The sequence below is a fragment of the Dipteris shenzhenensis genome, chromosome 1 (assembly GCF_047967505.1).
Source record: "Dipteris shenzhenensis isolate YYH24624 ecotype China chromosome 1, Dip_SZ_1.0, whole genome shotgun sequence".
NCBI classification, from domain to species: domain Eukaryota; kingdom Viridiplantae; phylum Streptophyta; class Polypodiopsida; order Gleicheniales; family Dipteridaceae; genus Dipteris; species Dipteris shenzhenensis.
The window spans coordinates 67703036-67725944 of NC_141596.1; the positions used below are offsets into that span (position 1 = coordinate 67703036).

The window sequence follows — 22909 nt, forward strand, 5'->3', positions numbered from 1 at the left end:
GAGTGAAAGTGAGATAATTTATTAAGCTAAATTTGTGTGTGTGTGTGTGTGTGTGTGTGTGTGTAGAGAGAGAGAGAGAGAGAGAGAGAGAGAGAGAGTCAATCTCAAATGTATACATATTTACTATAGAAATAAATTTTGTATGTTGTACACACATACATACATACATACATACATACATACATACATATATATATATATATATAGAGAGAGAGAGAGAGAAAGAGAGAGAATTTGCTACTCATGGGGCTACATGAGGCATGGGACCTAACCAAGCAAATCATATTTGACATAGATATTTGAAGCTTGCCTCCATGGTTTTCAATCTCAAAGGTATACATATTTACTATATAAAAAGGAATTTTGTCTATTGTAACCCTAGATGAGTAGACCCATCTTGTTCCTCTTTATGCTCCACACCATTCTAACATCATATGAAGAAAGTAAAACTTGCTTGTGGCAAAGACAATAACATTTGCCTTTTCTTCTTACATGCACTAAGTGTTCCACATAGAGGACCATGAGTTTCCACTAGAAAAATGTGGGAAACACATGCTTATATACATTATTTTCTTTACAAAGAAGGCATTCCAATGCTTAGACTTTGATTTTACCTAAATACAATGTGCCGCTAGCACTTCCCAATATAGCTTATTGCGGTAAGAACAAAACATGGAGCACAAGGCCTCCCTTGCTTGGCATCAAAACACATGGCCTCGTGTACATAGCACTATCATAGATTCGTCACCCGATGTAGCTCTACTTGGCACGTGCCTTGGAACCAAAGAACATAAAAGTGGACACAATAGGCGTGGAAGAAATTGAATGCCTCGCAACACGTGTGCATGGCAAATGCAACAGCTAGACTTCTGCACAATGCATGCCACTATATTTTCCTTGCAATCATTAAACACGAGATCTTTCCATGCACACAAAGTTGACATTGCCTCATGCAAAAGCATGCTCTCTACAAATCTACTTTGCTTGCAAGAGCTGCACACAACATCGATGGATGACACATATTGCCAGCTTCTAGCACGGTTTGCGAGACACAAGGCCTTGATGTAGCCACATATTACAAATGCAATAATATCCTAAAGGGAAGAGCATTCTTCCATAAAGAAGGCGTGAGTGCTTGCTAAGAACATTATCACGCCACATTTTAGTGACATTGCCATAAACATAAGAACTCTTGTCAAGAGCTTCGAGTACATCTTCAGTCCAACCAACTTTTCAAGAAGCCCAACCCAAGCTCCATTTGGGTGCAAAACAATTTTACTACAAAGTATAAAAGGAACAAATTACATTAGCGTGTTCAGAGGCGTTATGTAAAACGAGCTCCATCGGCAACAGAGCATGGCTAGCTTGAGGGCTGGTTTTGCGAGAACGGCCACAGCCTCACATTCGACCCATCTTGTCCATAATCGTCGTTCGCTCGGAGCCTATCTTTTGCAAGTTCCCTCGCTTGTGCACCCTAAGACGAGTCGCCTGCTGAGTTGGCGCTTTGTTTCCTTCAAAGGTCTGATCGACGCTGGCCTAGAACGCTCTGCTCGCTTCCATGTGGGGCAGAGCTATGATTCTGAAGTTTGGAGTTCCAAAGGTGACCCTGATATTGATACCGGCACGAGCGAAAGTGTTGCGCGCGCTGATCAACCCGAAGCAGAGTCTTCTGAAGAGGATCGTTACATAGCTGTTCCGAAGGTCACCCTGTTCCCTGTGAATTCTTCATCAAAGGAAGAAATATGTTGCGTTGTTATTCATCAATTCAATATAGATTAGTTAATTTTCACGCTGCAGTTAATCTACAAGCCTCAAGTTGATCGAAACGGGAAACTATAAGAACATGGATTTAGCTAGTGAAGCAATGAAAACAATACAACGGATAGCCAGCCAAGAAGCAGGGGCCGGCAACTAGTCTGGGGGACTATACAACCAATGGCTTCCTCGATGTGTAAATATAGAGAAAATGCTTGTAGGTCAAACCTTGCAGAAACGCACCCGCCTCACGATTGGCTTCATGGAATCATCTGCACCTTGCACCTTGCTTCCAAATGGCTTACAAGTTAAATATTGACGAGGGTGGCAGCAGGACAAAGGTGCTGTCTCCCATCACCAAGTTGCATTGCACGACCTAGGGGTCCAAGTAGTGATGCTCCCAAACATATCCTTTCGCAAGAAACAATAACTCAAAAGAGGCTCCGAATCCTAGATCTCTTGGCTCATGGCTCGCTCCCAATCTACCAAATAGGCTTGGGAGATCATATTTATAGAAAAGGCATGCCTCTACTCTAGAAGCCAGGCAGTCATACCATGGCTGAATTTTGCTACCACCTCTAGACAATATGACGGAGTACGCCAAATCCTTTGGGGTGAGGGGCAGCTCCCTAGGCAATGTGCACGCAGCTGCAAAGAAGTAACAAGTACCACTAGGCCTTTTACAAAAGAAGTATGAGATCCTCCTTGGCTGGAGGCTACTCTACAAGCACTACTAGATCGTACTCAAAACCTTGGGCGGCACCTATTGCTTCAGGTAATGCCTCTCTCATTATTCCCTAGAGGGGGGCATTCTCATTTACAAGGGTTTGAACATGTGGGTGGTGTAGGAGAAAAAGGAAACCTGCTTTCTTCTCTCAAATTGCCCCATCCTAATGGCCAAAACCACTCTCTTGGATACCGTTGCCCTTCTCTCAAGGGACTCTCCTCCTAGAGGCATTGACTCCATTAGATGTACTCCTTCCTACCTAGGCTAGGATCGATAGCTAATATCTTGCCCGACAGTTCCACAACTTTGATCTCTCGTCACTCAAGGAAGTCCAAAATTATATTGTTGGACGTGATAGTTCAGAAGAGGGTTGTGAGAAGGACTCATACCTTAAAAAATGATATATTTCAATTACTTTCATGGCACTTGCAATCCTCGTTGGAAGCCCCTTTCGCCAAGCCTTTGGGGTGGTGGCCATTAATCTCGTCAATCCTGTCACGATCTGTGACGTATTCCTTTCTCTTTCTAGACTTATGGATGGTTTAATGAATGGACACTTGTGGAAGGGTATGCCCTTTCGACGGGACACTTGCCCTTTCGACGGGACACTTCCTAATGAGGCATAACCCTTCACAAGAGACATTCTAATGAAGAGACATTCCTATTGTAATGTACCCTTCTACCGTGGAAGAGCAGTCAGGAGAAGCTTTTGCAAGCCTGCAAAGCTCCTGGGAGAGCTTGGGAGGGATGGTAGGTTGGGGGAAGAGACATGCACACACATGCATGCCACTTGGCCCTTCATTAAAGCTCTAACCCCCATACCAAGGACAACGTTGGTTGTCCTTGGGCCCAACCTTTAGACCCCTTTTTAAAGCCTTTGCCTTGCCCCTAAGACCTAGTGGTGCACCTAGACTTTGCCCCTAGGAACTTCTAGGAAGTGTGCACTTCCTCTAGCCAATTCTTGACGACCAAACCAATACTACACTTACCCATGGTTAACCTTGGGTTAAGCGTGGGTTGAGTTACAAAGATACTTAACATCACTTTTGACGTCCCCGTGACAAGTTCGTTGTCCATCGTTGGAGAGACTTTTATCCCTCAGCTTCCACCTTCAGCCCCATTCCAAAGGCTCTCCCTCTCCTGGATATCCCTCTCTTCCGACAGCAGCTCCATACCCCCTTTGGATCTGTGGAATCTGCAGCTACACCCTATCCTCTTGAGAGCAGGAACACCCACTTTGGCATCACCTGTGTTACCTTCTTCAGGGCTCCTTCTGCCATATTTCCAAGGGTGGTTCAATCCTGCCTTCCTTGCCCCATTCACCATGAGAAATTTCAGGGAGCAGCCCAGAACTTCCTCAAGATATGGTACAAACTAGAGCACAATATTGTTGTGCTCTCCTCATAGGAACCTTAGACATGTCGAACTGCTCGTGTCCAGCCTCTCTAGTGGTTAGCGAATTGAATCCTAACAAGTCCCTTGAAGTGACTCTACTTCAAGATTCTTACAATAGCTCACACCCAGAGGATGATGCGGCGCTACCCGACGACTATGCGGATACGATTCCACCAGAGATAGAAAACGTTGAACTTTGTGCCCTCTACTATTTACGTCAAGCTTCAAAAACAAAAAGACCTGTCAGAAAATTACCAGAAGCCTACATTGGTCAACGGGATTGCCGAACAGTTGACCAGTGGCTCCCCAAAATGCACATGTATTTTGACACTGTGGACCTCACTGAAGGTGAGAAGATTGCATTGATTGCCTTCCTTTCCAAGGATACAACATTCTTTGTGGCAATGACGCTTAAAGGATGGTAAAATTATGCTAACTTGGGAACGTTTTGAACACGTGCTTTGTAAGCAGTTTATACCTGCCAATGCAGACTTCCAAGCACGCTCAAAACTTCAACAGTTGGAGCAAACTGGCTCCCTGTCTTCCTACATCACCCATTTCACCACATTGGTGCTGGAGATAAATGGTTTGACTGATGGTATTTTTGGACCATCGACAGCGAGAGACTCGACATCGACTCATCACGGAATTCCTTGTGCTTTGGCTGATTTGGACGATACCAAAGCTACTTGGAAATCTGATGAGAAGATGTGGAGAAGTACCCTGACATATTACAGCAACATTTAACATGATATTTTCTACACTGGTTCATTTTCTCTGCCAAGGTCTCATTTCGAGTGGGAGGGGATGCCACGATCTGTGATGTATTTCCTTTCCTTATATATTAGATCTATGGATGGTGGGATGAACGGACACTTGTGGAGGGTATGCCCTTTTCGATGGGAGACTTCCCTTGAGGCACAACCCTTTACAAGAGACATATTCATATGAAGAGGACTACAACTTGTATTATTGTAATGTACCCTCTCATCAAGGGTCACACCCTTCACAAGGGGTACACACCTCTTCATGCACATACCTTTTGGTTCATGTGTGGCTCTTCACCCTCTATATCAAAGAGGCCCAACTGTATGGATGACACACTCCAGACACTCAAGCAATACAACTATTCCTTGTTCTTTGATATCTTTAGTCTCCTTTCTGCTCCTAAGCACATTTCTAATAATATGAAATCTAGGATTTCTTACAGGGTAGAATAGGAAAACCCCAAAAGTTACTGAATATCCGCTAAAAGTCAGAGAAAATAGACAGGAGGATTGCTTCAATCCTTGGTGCATCCTCTAAAAGATGGATTCCGATTCAAAGAGGCCCAACTGTATGGATGACACACTCCAGACACTCAAGCAATACAACTATTCCTTGTTCTTTGATATCTTTAGTCTCCTTTCTGCTCCTAAGCACATTTCTAATAATATGAAATCTAGGATTTCTTACAGGGTAGAATAGGAAAACCCCAAAAGTTACTGAATATCCGCTAAAAGTCAGAGAAAATAGACAGGAGGATTGCTTCAATCCTTGGTGCATCCTCTAAAAGATGGATTCCGATTCAGATTGTCAAATTAGAATGCACTCCAAAGCCTTGCTCCAAGAGATTGCAACAAATAAAGGCTTCTGCCTATGTCAACTTCCAGGGCCAAAATGTAGCTCAGACCAGATTTTGAATCCAATGGCCACGATGGCAAGGCGATCAAATTGATGTAGAAAAAACTCAAATCTGATAACTTTGATGTTTGGGCCTGTTTGCAGGCTGAGACGTGGCATACAAATATTGGGGCACTTTTCTATGACCAAAATTTGCATAGAGGTGTATCACAGGCTCATGAACACATGCTTTAATTCTCAGACAAAAAGGACATGATTTTCCCACACTTTCGCACGATTTTTAGGCTCTGATACCAATGCAACAGGATTGGCCCTGGGCTAGCTAATGTTACTAGTTCGGCCTAGGACTGAACTATTCCCTTAGCAATACCTAACTAGATAACAGTAACTGGCAGAAACTGAACTGGAGAGAAATGCACAACCAGCTAGTCCAGGACAGCATAGTAAGAAATACCTTTATTAGTTCAAAAGAATGGAGGCCAGGGGCTGGACCTGCCAACAGGAACTTGTGAGTGATCTCCTTCTTAGAGTTCAGCTTGAGCAAGTACGTGGCTGTTAGAATCACATTAATGAAAGATGTATGATTAATGATATGTACAAATGAACTACAGCAGCCTATTTATAGTTCCAGGGCTGGTTGCAAATCCAAGATTGCTTATCCCTTTATAGTTCCAGGGCTGGTTGCAAATTACAAGATTGCTTATGGGATAGATCTCCCATTGCCACGTGGCAATAACTCAGCAGCCTATTAAAAGGACTATTAAAAGCCTACTAAGTAGCTAACTAAATAGCCTACAACTAGCCCCTTTGTTACACTAAACTTGAACCACCTGGTTCATCTTGGCATACCCCAACGTGAACTTGTTGCCATATATGGCACAAATAGTGATCATGCTCATACAGGCCTTTAAGAGAGAAAAAAGAAAAGAAAAGAAAAGAAGAGTCTATCAATGTCCATGGAAGACCAACACTATGGGACAGCAAAAAACCGTCTAGTACATCTGTTTTAGGGAGGGCACATGGCAGCTCCCAGGGAGTGCAAAAGCTCAGTATGGATCTTAGTGAAACTGATAAAGTCCACAAAACCGATACTACTTAATGCATCAACCCCACCACATTAGTGGCACCCTTTTGTATTGGATTTCAAGATTAAAATCCTGCATAAGCTTACACCATCTGAAACTCGGTAAAGGACACGAAGCAATCCCTCTGCTTCAAGTGCCACAAGGCGGGTCACATCACTAAGGACTGCAATTTCGTGGCCCCGAGAAAATCATGAACGGGGTGAATTGATATTGCGGAAGTTTCTATGCCAAGTATGTCTTCTGAAATTCCAAGCATCGATTTGTTTACTTTTGACATGATTTGTGATAGTGGTAATCTATTTTCCTTCCATGAGTATGTGCATATTGCGCTACCCTTCAATCTTGTGAAGGGAGGAGAAAAGGAACCCCTTACAAGTGGATCTTATCAGGAGTGGATGAGTTCATTGATACCGAGAAAGATAAAGAATTCAGAAGCAATGCTTGCTTTGGAGTGGATGAGCTGTTGTGCCTTGCCCATCGATGGGTTACATAAGTGGGAGTTCCTGTCACGGGGGCATTAAATTCTAAGTACTTTAATGTACTACAAGACCGTGACAACTTTGGTTTTAAAAGTCCAAGCGTGGGCTTAATAATGTGTAATTGAACGCGGCATGGTGCCTAGCACATAAGCGTAATTAATCCCTAGGCCCAAAGGCATTCCAAGGAATTAAAGAGTGGTTGTTGGGAAATGATGATGTGGCATTTTTAATGGGCCTCCTAGAGGGCCATGTACCTTCAGTTGCCCCCCTAGAGTTCCAGGTGGCTCTAGTGCCTTCTACATGCTCCTTTGCCATTCCTGGACCTTCTTGGGCGTTCTAAACTTCACATGTGTGGTTTTCTCTCTCATCTTCTCCCTTTGTTGAGATTTTGGACTGGTTTTTCAGCCTCCTTCAGCTGAATTCCGTTTTTCTTCATAACTCCTCACCCGTTTGGATTCCTCGACTTCTGTTTGGCCCGATGGCTTCCCCTTTGCCTCCCCTTCGTAGTGATATGCTTTTCCCTCCGTGCGTTTGGTAGAATGGGCAGAGCTGAGCACTTCTTTTGCTGGTCGAATTTGCAAAAGTGGCTTTTTCTGGACCTTTTTGCTTCTACCGCCTCCTGGGCCTCTCCTCTTGCAAAGCTACAGCTTTCTGTTGAATTTCGAGTGGTCCCATGCACTAATTGACTGGTTTTTCTCAGTTTTGGAGGACTTTCCGGCGATGAAACTTCTCCAAAACCTTCTCAATGCATTCCTCTCTGAAGCATGCTTCTTTTGAGCCCAAGAACTCCCACTTCTTTGCGACAGAAGTGCTTCTTTTTGCATTTTTCAGTGGAATTCTTGCTGGTCGGCTCTTGTAAATGCTCTTTCTTCACGCCTTTGCACTCCTCTTTGGCTGAGAATGCAATTGGGCATTGGCTACTATGTCCTCTTGGCGATTGAGGACTTGGTTCGAGTTTTCAGGGCTTGGTGAGTTGTGATTTTGTTGCTCCAATTTCTTTTTGCCATAAGCTATTCGTGTGCCGCCTCTTTCTTGGCTCACAGGTGCCCAGGCAGTGCTACATGAGTCATTCTTTGGTTGGGTACTTTGCTGATTTTATTTTGGAGCTTTGAAAAGCTTTGTGAATGCCATCTGGAAACCACTCAAAGAGAGTGCAGCTGGGGTGCAGTGTGATTGCATAGTGTGATTGCATCTGGACAGCCAATGGAATTGCACTCGGAAAAGAGAATGCCTTTGGGTTGAGCCTATGGGTCAAGTGCACTTATGTGATGGTGTTCTATGCTTGAAAGCCTTGTGAAGGCTTAGTGAATTGGGGCTGCGTGCTCAGTTGCAGGAAAGGTCTCCCAGATGCAACTTGTAATCATTTCATTGTGAAATATAAAGAAATACCGAAAGGAGCGCCACGGTGTTTGGGGCCAATCGGGTGCACTTGTCTATGTCTGTTGAGCAGGGGCATTCTAGCCTCCATCCCTTTTTCAGTGGTTTTGTTTGTGAACAAATGGGTAAATGCCAAATGGTGATCATGCAATGGTTAATGGTTGTGATATATGCTTTGTGAGCTGTAAATAAGTGTTGAAGTGATTAAAGGTTTAGTTCCACTGCCCTCTGAGTGATTAGAGGCCGGTTTCATTGGTTCCATTGCCGGGATACCACACACTCTTTCTCAAGGGGTGGGCCTCGGTAGTTTGGTGGAAGGATATCTTTGCTGCACTTTTTGACAGCTGAATATTACAACCATAAACATGGTGAGTACCCATGAGCAAGAGAGCTCCACAACTCCTCAAAGGAGAAGGCAGGAAAGCCTTAATGATCCAGCTAGTGTACAGCTGCAGGGAGCACAACAAATGCCTTTTGAGCAGGCCACACATGAAGCTACAACTGAGCTCAATGGTGATACTAGTTCTAGCAGTGAGTCAAATGACGCTACTATGTTGAATGCACAGCTTGCAAGTGCAGTGACTGCTTTGACTCAGCTGGCTCAAAATTTGGCTCAGATTGTGCAAACAAATGCCAAGAAGAAGAAGAAATCAAGAAAGCACAAGCACGGAAAGAGTGAGTACACACATGCATCAGCTTCTCATGGCGGACCACACACTCATGCATCAGTTTCTCATGAGGGACAGCCATAAAAAATGACTCAGAAAGTGACTTCCAAGAGAGAGGAATCACCCAAAAGAGCACTTGAGAAAGAGGTACAAAAAGTACAGCCAGTGCAACAGTATGAGCAGCCAGCACAAGGCCTTGGTTTGGGTACTTCTACTCCTCAAAATAATAATGTGCAGTCCATAAATGTGGCTCAACCACCTCAGCCATATTTGAGGCAGCAACCTGAATATTTTGGTACAGATTCTATCTTTGATGCTATGTTGATTTCACCGCCAATTGGGCATAGAAAGCAAGCCATGTATGACAATGTGGGAATGCAGCCAGGCATGCAAGCCACATCATATGCTCCCATGCCTAATGTTCAGCCAAGCATGGCTCTCCCTAGTGAAGGGAATGTTGCAAATATACAGCCATCTTTGGGACAGCCAATATCAAATGTATATAAGGATGGTGGTTCTCATGTCAAGTTTGATACATATAATGGAGTACAGGACAGGTACAAAGCCCTCACATTCCTTCAACAGTTTGATGCTGCATTTCTTGGGGGTTTATTTACAGAAGCATCCAAGATGAGGAAGGTTGCCACATTTTTGAAAGGCAATGCACTTAAGTGGTACACCAACCTTATGCTTCAAGGAGATGCATCTGCTACTTGGCTGGAATTTAAGCAAGTGTTCTCTTCTACTTAGCTTACTCCAACTTTTGAAGTTGAAGTACTTTCACACTGGCATGACTTGTCATACAAACTTTGCAAGAATCTTGATGATTACACCTAGAGGTTTTGGGATGTTTTGCTGCCATTGATCTCTTACAGGCATGTTTCTTTGAAAGAGCAAATAGAGAGGTACTGTTGTGGATTGCCTAGTGAGCTACGTGATTATTGCATCAAAACCAAGGTGGGTTCTATGACTCAATTAATTGAGAATGCAAGGACAGCATATGCATGGATGCAGGAGAAGAATTTGGGCTTTATGGACAGCAAGAAAGAAGACAACAAACGGGCTGCCAAACACCAGCATAAGGACATTAAATCTGAAAATAAAAATTATGGCAAACAACCGTTTCAAAAGGGAGGAAAAGCCCAATTCAAAGCTGGTCAAAGGCGTGGACAGCCTAATAAACAGCCCCGTACCAAGTTATCTGATGAAGAGAAAAAGTCACTCATGGAGCAAAACAAATGTTTTATATGCAAAGGAGAGGGACACCGCTCTTATGATTGCCCATTTAAGAAAAGAGACAGGTCAGATGATGATAAGAATGGTGATAAACAGGCTGATCGGAAGGGCACCGCTCTTATGATTGCCCATTCAAGAAAAGAGACAGGTCAGATGATGATAAGAATGGTGATAAACAGGCTGATCGGAAGGGCAAAATGCCTAAACCTTCCGCAGGACTTCTTCGAGATGTGATTGGGAGTTTGCCACATGCACATGATGAAGAGGAAATGAAAAAGACTGAGATGTGCAGAGCATGGGGAAAAATCAGAAATCAGAATTGTTTGTTTTTCTTTGATTCTGGGGCAAAGGCAAATTTCATAACTCCTGATATGGCAGGAAGGCTTGCCATCAAGCCTGAGGAAAAGTCCTGCGGAAGGTTTAGGCATTTTGCCCTTCCGATCAGCCTGTTTATCACCATTCTTATCATCATCTGACCTGTCTCTTTTCTTGAATGGGCAATCATAAGAGCGGTGCCCTTCCGATCAGCCTGTTTATCACCATTCTTATCATCATCTGACCTGTCTCTTTTCTTAAATGGGCAATCATAAGAGCGGTGTCCCTCTCCTTTGCATATAAAACATTTGTTTTGCTCCATGAGTGACTTTTTCTCTTCATCAGATAACTTGGTACGGGGCTGTTTATTAGGCTGTCCACGCCTTTGACCAGCTTTGAATTGGGCTTTTCCTCCCTTTTGAAACGGTTGTTTGCCATAATTTTTATTTTCAGATTTAATGTCCTTATGCTGGTGTTTGGCAGCCCGTTTGTTGTCTTCTTTCTTGCTGTCCATAAAGCCCAAATTCTTCTCCTGCATCCATGCATATGCTGTCCTTGCATTCTCAATTAATTGAGTCATATGTGTGATATGGCCAACCTTGAACTCAACACACCTGTCACTTCTATCATTGGCAAGTTGAGGATGCATATCCAGGGATATCAGGATGCATAGGACTTCTACATTATGCCTTTGCCAGAGTGTGATGCTTTGCTTGGGATGCCTTGGATGTACAGGGTGGGGGCTGATGTGCAGATGAGAAACAAGAAGATTTCTTTAACTCATAGAGGCAAAAATCATGTACTTGATGTAAAGTTGAAAGGGGAGTCCATCCCTATAGTTTCAGCTTCTTGTATTTCCAATGTAATAAAGCGTCATATTTCAGCGTACTTGATTTTTGTCAAAGAGGACAGCCAACCAGTTTAGGAAGGCTCTACTCTTTCTGCTTTAGATAGAGAAAGGGCTGCTTTTATTTCAGATTTTCAGGATTGTTTCTCAGATGCACTTCCTCAAGAATTACCTCCCAAGAGGCCCAAGGATCATCATATTGATATAATTCCAAGAAGCTCACCCCCTAATATACCTCCCTATTGTGTCAGTAAGGCACAACAGGAAGAGATAATGTCACAAGTGAAGGAACTCTTGGAAAAGGAATTAATTCAGCCAAGTAATTCTCCTTACTGTTTCCCTGTGTTGCTTGTGTAAAAGAAGGATGGCAGTTGGAGAATGTGTATTGATTATAGGGCTTTGAATAAAGTCACAATTAAGAACCGTTTTCCAATTCCACGCATTGATGATATATTGGATCGGTTGGAAGGTTCCTAAATGTTCAGTCGTATTGACCTTAAAAGTGGATACCATCAGATAAGGATACGGCGTGAAGATGTCTACAAGATTGCCTTCCGCACTTCATTTGGCTTATATGAGTTCCTTGTGATGCCTTTTGGTTTGAGTAATGCACCTGTCACTTTCAATAGAATGATGGACAGAATTTTTAGAGCACATAGAAAGTTTGTGGGCACTTTCTTCGATGACATCATTGTGTTCTATAAAAATGAGTAGGAGCACAGGAAACACCTCACTATTGTGTTTCAAGAGTTTAAAAGACACAAGCTATTAATAAACACCAAGAAAAGTGAGTTCTTTATGCATGAGATTCATTTTCTCGGTCATATAGTGTCAAAGGATGGAGTCAAGATGGATCCTGCAAAAGTTGAGGCCATAAGGAGTTGGCCAATTTTGAAAAATCTGCATGAAGTCAGAAGCTTTCTTGGGTTGTGTTCATACTATCGGAGGTTTATAAAGTACTTTGCAGAAATTGCTTCTCCCTTGCATGCTTTACAAAAGAAAGCTGTACCGTTTCAGTGGGGACCAAAGGAAAATGCAGCTTTTGAAGAGCTGAAGCAAAAGTTGTGTTCTGCACCCGTTATTATCTTGCCGGATCTTGCAAAACCCTTTGCTGTAACTTGTGATGCATGTGGGAACAGCATAGGAGGCACTTTGATGCAGGATTGCAGAGTGGTTGCATATGAGAGTAGAGTTCTCAAAGATGCTGAATTGTACTTGCAGACATACGAGAAGGAAATGTTAGCAGTGATACATGCTTTGACCACATGGAAACATTACCTTCTTGGAGCTGATTTTTATGTGCAGACAGATCATCAGTCACTTAGATATTTTCTCACGCAGAGAAAATTATCTGAAAAGCACATGAGATGGGCTAACTTCCTCTCAATGTTTCATTTTCAAATTGTACATGTGCCGGGTAACAAAAATGTCGTGGCTGATGCACTTTCCAGGAAACCACAGCCAGAAGCAGTCTCCAAGAAACCCAGTGTTTCAGCAGTGAGCATTGCTTACAACAATGTGTTAGATGTGATGAAAGATCAGTATGTTAATGATGCTGATTTTTCAACTATTTATGATCAGCTTTCTGATGGTCAAAGGCATGATCACTATATGTTGAAAGAGGGTTTCATTTTGATGCATGGACGACTCTGTGTCACTGATCAGATGCGACAGAAAGTCATAATGGAAAGTCATGCTCCTCCATATGCAGGACATAGGGGAATTACTGCAACAATTGCAGCAGTGTAGCAATACTTTTATTGGCCATCTTTGAGGAAAGATGTGGAAGAATATGTGAGAACATGCATGGTTTGTCAGAAAGTAAAGTTTGACAGGCAGAAGGCACCTGGGTTGTTACACCCTTTGCCAATTCCGGATAGACCATGGCAAAGCATAGCTATGGATTTTGTGTTTGATCTTCCACGTACTCCTACTGGACATGATGGATTGTGGACAATAATTTGCAGGTTTAGCAAACAAGCCCACTTTGTGCCAGTAAGAAAGAAAATTACAGCAGATCAAATGGCCAAATTGTTTTTGTAGCATGTCTTTAAGTATCATGGGATGCCTGAACCCATAATCAGTGATAGAGATCCGAGGATGACTAGCCTCTTTTGGAGAGGACTGTTTGAAAATATGGGCACTACGCTGAATTTTTCGTCATCTTTTCACCCTCAGTCTGATGGACAATCAGAGCAGGAAAACTCTACCATCTTGGATATGTTTAAATGCTATGTCTCAGACCACAAAAGCAAATGGGAGCATTATTTGCCTTTGCTGGAATATGCTTACAATAATACGGTGCACACATCCACAGGTAAAGCACCTTTTGAAATAGTGGAAGGTGCCAGGAAGATACCTCCCATTTTGCATACAGAAGAGAAAATCTTCGAAGCTGATCGTTTTGTGGAAAGCCTTGAAGAGGCTTACAAGAAGATCAAATATGCCTTGCAAAGAAGTCAGGACAAGCAGAAAAGAGCAGCAGATAAGCACCGCAGGGAATTGGTATTCACAGAAGGTGATTGGGTTTTGCTGCGTTTTTAGAAGGCAAGGCTGAAAAATAAGAAAGGCAAGGAAAGGTTGTACACAAAGCTGAACATGCGTTACTATGGTCCTTTCCAGGTTTCTGAAAAGATAAACGAGGTAGCTTACAGGCTGAAGTTGCCTCCGCATTGGAAGATACATAATGCCTTTCATGTGAGCTTATTAAAGCAATATCATGTAGATATTCCCGAGGATTTACCTGATGAGGTGCAGCCTGAAGTGGAAGAACAGGATGAACTTCTGGTCCCAGAGCAGATTCTGGCACACAGAGATAGAAAGCTCAAGGGTAAAGTTATCCGTTGCTACTTGGTAAAATTTCAAAATTACCCATCACTTGATGCGAAATGGATGGAGGAAGGTGAACTGGCAGATTCACCTGGGATATTGCAGCTTTACCTTGATGCTTTCCAATTAGAGCCGACTGCGGTTCGGGCTCCTACAAGTAGTTCAGCAGAGCGAGCGTCTGGAGCATTACCTGGTGTTCGAGAGGGGGGTAGCACCTCCACTCCCTTAGTACAGACGGGCTCACTGTGATTTCATGAGGTCGCTTGATGACACTATATGTTTCATCCGAGATACTGAGGTGACAGTATTTCTACTGTGAGACCTCATGATATTGATGCATCTTGACTATTGATCGCCGAGGATCACATAGATTTTGAGCAGTGTATATGGATGGATGCATGCCTCTCCTAGCCATATTTTCACTGTCTCTGTATACTATAGCTGCAGCTTTCTTGTATACTCTTTTATGCTATATTTCATGCTCGCCTCTGTGTTTTGGGGCAGCAAACTGTCGTTTGTTTGCAAAGTGGCTTTTTTTGGACCTTTTTGCTTCTACCGCCTCCTGGGCCTCTCCTCTTGCAAAGCTACAGCTTTCTGTTGAATTTTGAGTGGTCCCATGCGCTGGTTGACTGGTTTTTCTCAGTTTTGGAGGACTTTCCGGCGATGAAACTTCTCTCAATGCATCCCTCTCTGAAGCACGCTTCTTTTGAGCCCAAGAACTCCCACTTCTTCGCGATAGAAGTGCTTCTTTTTGCATTTTTCAGTGGAATTCTTGCTGGTCGGCTCTTGTAAATGCTCTTTCTTCATGCCTTTGCTCTCCTCTTTGGCTGAGAATGCAATTGGGCATTGGCTACTATGTCCTCTTGGCGATTGAGGACTTGGTTCGAGTTTTCAAGGCTTGGTGAGTTGTGATTTTGCTGCTCCAATTTCTTTTTGCCATAAGCTATTCGTGTGCCGCCTCTTTCTTGGCTCACAGGTGCCCAGGCAGTGCTACATGAGTCATTCTTTGGTTGGGTACTTTGCTGATTTTATTTTGGAGCTTTGAAAAGCTTTGTGAATGCCATCTGGAAACCACTCAAAGAGAGTGCAGCTGGGGTGCAGTGTGATTGCATCTGGACAGCCAATGGAATTGCACTCGGAAAAGAGAATGCCTTTGGGTTGAGCCTATGGGTCAAGTGCACTTATGTGATGGTGTTCTATGCTTGAAAGCCTTGTGAAGGCTTAGTGAATTGGGGCTGCGTGCTCAGTTGCAGGAAAGGTCTCCCAGATGCAACTTGTAATCATTTCATTGTGAAATATAAAGAAATACCGAAAGGGGCGCCACGGTGTTTGGGGCCAATCGGGTGCACTTGTCTATGTCTGTTGAGCAGGGGCATTCTAGCCTCCATCCCTTTTTCAGTGGTTTTGTTTGTGAACAAATGGGTAAATGCCAAATGGTGATCATGCAATGGTTAATGGTTGTGATATATGCTTTGTGAGCTGTAAATAAGTGTTGAAGTGATTAAAGGTTTAGTTCCACTGCCCTCTGAATGATTAGAGGCCGGTTTCAGTTCCTCTCCACTCTCCTTCACATTCACTTGTCTCTTCCCTCTTCATCCCTTGAAGGGAGCAAGAGTGCACATGCAAAGTGCAACTTGCACTTTGTTTTTTCACTTTCTCTTAGGAGGTGTGCAAGGAAGGCTACTGACATGCGGTAGAGGAGATCGTGCTTTTGGGAATTGTACTTGTGGTGGAGCTTCATTTTCAGCCTGATTGGGATGTGTATAAAGATCTCCTTTCTCTCTTCTATCTGTCTCTCTTGGTAAAAGATCGCTTCCAATTTTGTGTATTACATCCATGGCGAATTCTCACAATAGGTGGGATGTTATAGCAGCTAGTTTCTGCTATGCATGATGTTGTCGATGGTATTTTGTCTGTCTTTATGTTTCGAAACTGTGCTTTTTGATATTCTTTTACATCATGAGTTTGAGCATCCATCTCGTTATACATTGGCAAATCTGTAAGCCTGCAAAGATTGGATAGTCTGGCTATTGTTTAATTTGTTCTGATTTTGCGCCTTGTGTTTTTCACAAAGATTGTTTGCAGTTTGTTGAGGTACCGATGAAAGTATCTCTTCTTCTTCTCTGTTTGTGTTTACTCATCAACACAAACCTTGACCTTATTTGGGAAGGATGGAGATCCTGAGTGCAAGAGTAGCCAACATGCATTAGAAAGCATGTCACTTACAGGTAGAGGATGGTATTGTCATTATACTTGAAAGGGTTGATACGCACAAGTGGGAAAATTAACATCAGGTTTAAGCAATCTTCAATTTACATGCAACAGATGTGCATAAATTTGACCACATGATTATGATATGGTCTTTCCAGTGCTTGACTTCAACCTTGTGTTACTTTGGATGTTTGTCCTTCTCTGGCTACGAGGCAATTCCTTTCATCTAGCTTAGGTGATCCCATTCGCTTAACTGTTCTTGGGGCATTCCTACTACGTGATCTGCAGATTTGTGCCCTATATTTGCATAACAGTGGCGTTGCCAAGGCTGCAGAAGTGTTAGCAGCAGCGTCTAGCCTTTTGTCAGCCCTGTAGGCAGCACTTTGCTGCAGGTGTGTTGCCTTCACGTGTTGTTCTCTGTTGAAGTTGCAGGTTGCTGTATTTGCTTTTCCAGGTTAAACAGTTCATGTATTTGTGACACATAGGAAAGCTGGGTAGCTTAGATTTTTTCTGTATATGATCTGCATCTATTGATGGGCTCATGGAGGGAGGTGTTACAGTATATGTGGGTGCCCTTTGAAGCTCTGATATTTTGGGTAAGAACAAGTGACAGGTGGTGTATGTTTGACCAGTCAAACTTTCTTCATGTAAAAAACTGTGTATTCTGGGCAATGCAGTGTTCAATATATCACATTATACTTTTGCAGGACTGGTATGACATCTGTATCGGTTCCAATTTCTTTAGAATAGTCTGCTGCATTTTGTATGGCTGGTGGAGATCTTGTAGATCTTGAGTTATTGTTTGTATGTTTATTTTTGCAGGGGCAGCTGCAAAGTGGACTTTATCTTGTTGCAACTCCTATTGGCAACTTGGAGGATATAACTTTAAGGTAAGTTATTATTATGCTACTTGGATTTGTCGAGTTTGTGCTTTCTTGTGGGCTGTGTGGATCTACAAGTTTGCAGGGTGAATACAGTTGCCATGACTCCATGTCAGGGTCACCAGAAAACCCATTTCATGACCCTGAAACGTTTCGAAACGTTTTGCCGAAACAGGTAATTTATGGTGAAACTCAAAAATTAGGGTTTTGGGTAAAAATTTGTACGGGTGCCCGTAGCCTTATGGGTAATATTGTGCCTGCTGCTCATCAATTCCCGCCTACTCCTTGCTGCTTACTTGGTTGAGCTCTCTTTCTCTGCTCATCAATTCCCGCCTACTCCTTGCTGCTTACTTGGTTGAGCTCTCTTTGCTGCTCATCAATTCCCGCCTACTCCTTGCTGCTTACTTGGTTGAGCTCTCTTTCTCTGCTCATCAATTCCCGCCTACTCCTTGCTGCTTACTTGGTTGAGCTCTCTTTCTCTCCTTTGCTTGCCTCTCCACCCTCATCCCTTTCCTTGACTCTCCATTCCTTGGGCCTCATTTGGTATCCTTGGACGCTCTTGGAAACGTTTGCAGGCTGCAGCCCGGGCTGGCTGTTTTGGACTGTGGAAAGCCGGCCAGTCCTCCTCATTATCTTCTGATTATTTTACATATATTAATTACACTTGTTTCTAGGCAAAACTCTTCATATTGTGGTCCAGCTTTGTTCTTCAATAAAAAATGGGGTAGGATCTGAGTGCCAAGAAGGTCACAGTTCTGTTGCAAAACGACTAGAACACCAAAAAGGGCATACTGGCTGACTGACCTCCTAACCATGAGACCCATACAATGTTTCCTATTTTGCATTTCCCCCAGCTAATGATGGCATGGTAAGTCAATTGTATTTGAAAAGGCACATGACACGAAGTATGACGTGGGGTGATTTTGTATTCTCTTTATTTGCACCTGGCAATGTAGGCTTGCTTTTATTGGCCTGTCTTCTTAATGCATCTATTTGAATGGTCTTTGTTTGGTTTTCTAGGTGTGTCTAATTAAAAGGTCCTCATGGTCTTGTCTATTTCCATAAGCTGTATCCAATTATCCAAACAGCGTTCTAGATAGCCTTTATCAAGTCTTCTTATGTGTTTGGTATCTCGCCCAACATATAAATTACACATACTTCAAGTTTGGATGACCATTAATGATGGAATAGGGTTATACTTTAAGGCAGATGCTATTTCACTTGTGACATCTTTCTACTATAGAGCATTAGGATTGTAGTAAAAACCATTGTCGCGCCCTACTCTTTTAGAATCTTTGCTTTTTGAAAGAGAAAATAACTCTACTTTTTAAGGGGACTATAGCATGGAGATATGCGAATCGATAGTCCCATTGCATTGTATTCAACTTGAAATCCCAATTAGTGTAGTTGGAGTTCATCGTCTTGGTTTACAAAAATAGGGAGTGCACACAAAAGCAAAGGCATACATTGCAATGCAAAAAGCAACTAATCAAATTACTCGAAGAATTGATACAAGACTGATAACTGAACAAGGATCTTGAACCACCTCTATGTGTTGAAGCTGGTAAAGGTTGAAGTGGTCAAGGAGTTCCTTAGTAAGATCAAGGTGGTTTGGGACTAGCTAGATGTATACCAAGAACTTGGCAAGGCTTGTACGGAGCAAGCTACCTCGGAGCTACCAAGACTTTGTCACGGCATTGACAACGGGTTAGAGGAGCATCGTAATTATGTCTGAGGAACTCCGGTCATGGTCCTTGAGGAAGAGCTTCTGATGAAGATGTATGATGGCTCGGACACTGACAAGGCCCTCAATGCACAAGCAAAGGCAACGGCAGAGGAAACCTATGATCTCTATAAGAATAAGGAGGTCAAGTGCTTCTATAGCAACTATGCCAACTAAATAGAAAGAAAGCAATAGACAAGAAGGACGACAATGAGAATCCCAAGGATGAGACCAAGAACAATAGTAATGTCGTCATCGAAGAATTGTTCATCATCTTTAAGGAGATAACATTGATAGCTAGTGTGGTATCAACTAGAAGATGTTGGTACTCTGATAGTGGTGTCATTGATAGATGACTAACAAGAGTGAGCGGTATAGCTCACTCAGACCAGTGGATCCTAGATATTCAATCACAATTTGTGACAACTCAAAGTGTCTAGTGGAGGGAATAGCCAGTCTTCATTCCATCACTAAAAAAGGTGAGACTAAAGCACTTAAAGATTTGCTTTTATTTCCTAAAATCTACAAGAACCTTCTCTCCATTCTCGTTGTTACCAAGAGGGGAATGAAGTTAGAGTTTGATCATTAGGGTGTTAGGATCCTTGATGAGAAGAGGAAAGTCGAAGGACTTGGAGTGTCAGTCAAGGGTCTCTACAAGATCAATATAGTCAAAGTCACATAAGAAGGTTCTTGCATGATGGTCAAGAAAACATTGGTGTAGTGTCCAGTATAGAGACATGAGCCTTCAGAGTATTCACCCAATGGATAGTGAATGATAAAGAAGTCAAGGTCGAGCCATTGCATTTTCAGAAGCCGCTACAAAGGACACCTATGAGACTTCTTTGATGCACATGCAGACTCAACTCTACAAGAACCTTCTCTCCATTCTCGTTACCAAGAGTGGAATGAAGTTAGAGTTTGATCATTAGGGTGTTAGGATCCTTGATGAGAAGAGGAAGGTCGTTGGACTTGGAGTATCAGTTTATGGTCTCTACAAGATCAAGATAGTCAAAGCCACATCAGAAGGTTCTTGCATGATGGGCAAGAAAGCATTGGTTTAGTGTCCAGTAGAGAGACACGAGCCTTTAGAGTATTCACCCAATGGATAGTGAATGATAAAGAAGTAAAGGTCGAGCCATTGCATTTTCAGAAGCCGCTACAAAGGACACCTATGAGACTTCTTCAATGCACATGTAGACTACGGAGCTAGTACATAGGATATAACCCTAATTTCGGCATGTATCATAAAGTCCAAGTCAATTTGGTAGACTTTAACTTGATAGCCAAATACATTTAATGAAGTGGAGGAAGATCCAAATTGGGAGGAAGCTATGAAGGTTGATATGAAATCCATACCCTGAAATCATACTTGGGAGTAGCTAGCTTGCAAAGAGGAAGGTCATAGCACATGGGTCTTCAAAGTCAAGTACAATTCTGATGGCTTATGAGACGAGCACAACTTGATTAGTAGCCAAGGGATATGCTCAGGCATAAGAATTCGGATTGTCTGAAACTTTTGCTCTGATAGAAAGAATGAGTATCATCAAAGTAGTTCTTGCTATTGCTTCACATCATAGATAGCTAGTGCTTCACATCATAGATAGCTAGTGCTTCAAAGGGTCATGAAATTAGCCTTTCTAATGGAGACTTTAGGAAGAAGTTTATATATAATAGCCTTGACGGTTTCAGCTTCCAAGGAGCAGAAGGCACTCTATGGGCTGAAACAAGCCTTGAGGACATGGTGCACACACATTGATGAGTACTTCAAAGATATCAGATTCTTCGAAAGTACTTTGAAGTTCAAATGCCAAATTATACCTTCTCTGGGAAGGAGTAAAGAGAGTCCTCCTTATTTTGTATATTGATGATGTAATCTTCAGGAGGAGGAGATCAAAGAAATCCAAGGGCTCTTGAAGGAGTAGTTCAAGATTATGGATCTTGGATTTTGATGTCACTTTCTCGGAATCGAGGTGCATGAAGATGAGGATGGCATCTTTATCTCATAGAAGTACACCATAGAGGTTCCGGAGGTTTATCAGCTGAAAGAGTGTATACGTGCAGCAAGACCAATGGAGGTGAACGCAAGGCTGTCATGGGGGGAATAGTGGTACTTGAGAAAGATAGGAAGCTAGAAGAGGCTTGCTTTGTAAAGTGGGAAAAGTACTATTCCATTGGAAGAGAGATGGCATCGAGATCGATGTTCGACATTGCTTTGCAGCTCCACGATGGATGTTGTATGGGGAATGCATGCCTTTTTATGTAGAATACCTAGTGGAGCGTTTGTGCAAGGAGCCACACACTGTGGTAACCATTGCTGAGCTCGTGCTATGGGAGCTTCAAGCAGAAGATTCTCTCTCTGCCTTGAGAATAGAAGACATTTTTGATATGCAAAGCGGTATGGCTTAGATGGATGCTAGATGACGTGGGTTCTGGGTAGGATGATTTTCCATCCTTCACTATGACAATGAGGGTTGCGTAGCAATTGCAAAGAACCAAGTATTTTATGCTCGGACAAAGCATATGGAATTTCAATACTATTTTGTTTGACAGAGATCATCACCAAAGAGATTATTATCTTGTATTGTCTAGCCAAGGAGAACGCTTTAGATGTCTTTTTGAAGGCACTTAGTTGTGAGACTCACGCGTACATGTTCAAGCTTCTTAGCAGGAGCAATAGTCCATAATGTGGACACTGGCAAGGGGGTGTTGGAGGTCAATCCTCCACTCCCCATACTCTTCACCATAGCTTAGTTGCTCACTTGTACGGCCCCCAAATGAGGAGAATCCATGCACATGATAGCTTATGTGAAGTTGGGGTGCATGTTCATCATTGAGCAGCCATTCGTCATCAAGACTAGTGGGGCTGCATGTAGTAGAACAGCTTTAGGCTGTCCATGCTTGTTGACATGGCTCGTAGGTCACGTGGAACAGTATAGAATGAGTAGCAATCAATATGGTGTGCTGACTTAGCATATGGCCCACATAGACTATATGGATGTTGATGCAGCAGTAGCGTGTCAGGCACTGCGATGATCTGGACAATCCAGTGGTACAACTCCCATGTGGCAGTTCAGGTTGTGCTGACTTAGCATATGGCCCACATAGACTATATGGATGTTGATGCAGCAGTAGCGTGTCAGGCACTGCGATGATCTGGACAATCCAGTGGTACAACTCCCATGTTCAGGTCGCTAGGTTGGCTACAAGCCTGGATAAAGTTGGTTGTTGGTTGATTTTGGCCTAGGGTTGGGCCCATTGCATGGGTTCTACAAGTGAGAATTGCACTTTCAGTCTCCGTCACACACTCATAGGTCTTTTCAAGTGTGGCACATTGTTCCTTCACCTCCTGTCTTAGGAGTTGCGCAAGGAAGGATAGTGACATCCATTAGAGGAGAATGTGGTCTCCTATGATGGAGCTTCAGATTTCAGGCGGTTGGGTTGTGCTTATTTAGATCCACATTGTCTCTTCTATATATCTTTGATGTGTGAACTATTCTTATTTAACGGTTGCTTCCATTGTTGTGCATTACATGCATAGTCGACTATCTCACATGCCCCTTATAAAAGAAAGGTGCCCTCTTAACTATTGATTGGTAGGTTAATTAGCTTTTTACTTTTTCAAGTCCAATATTGTGGTGGAGGTTACTAGTTTAGCTGAAACTGTAGCCTCGTGGGTGTGCACTGTTTGATTGTAGGAGTGTGGCTTGGTATTCTGTGTGTGTCAGGCTGGGCCGGTGAACAGTGATAGCCAATGGGAT

At 42.9% G+C, this 22909-nt stretch overlaps 1 protein-coding gene across 1 annotated transcript in view; it reads left to right on the forward strand.

Annotated features, from left to right (window-relative positions):
• Positions 1 to 1316: 1316 nt before the first annotated feature.
• Positions 1317 to 22909, forward strand: part of LOC147906265 (Tetrapyrrole (Corrin/Porphyrin) Methylase) — a 30834-nt gene continuing 9241 nt past the window's right edge. The window contains exons 1-2 of the mRNA XM_087383862.1: positions 1317 to 1701; positions 17370 to 17437. Of these exons, the coding sequence (XP_087239988.1) occupies positions 1357 to 1701; positions 17370 to 17437 (413 nt within the window). The 5' untranslated portion in view covers positions 1317 to 1356. The remainder of the gene's footprint in view (positions 1702 to 17369; positions 17438 to 22909) is intronic.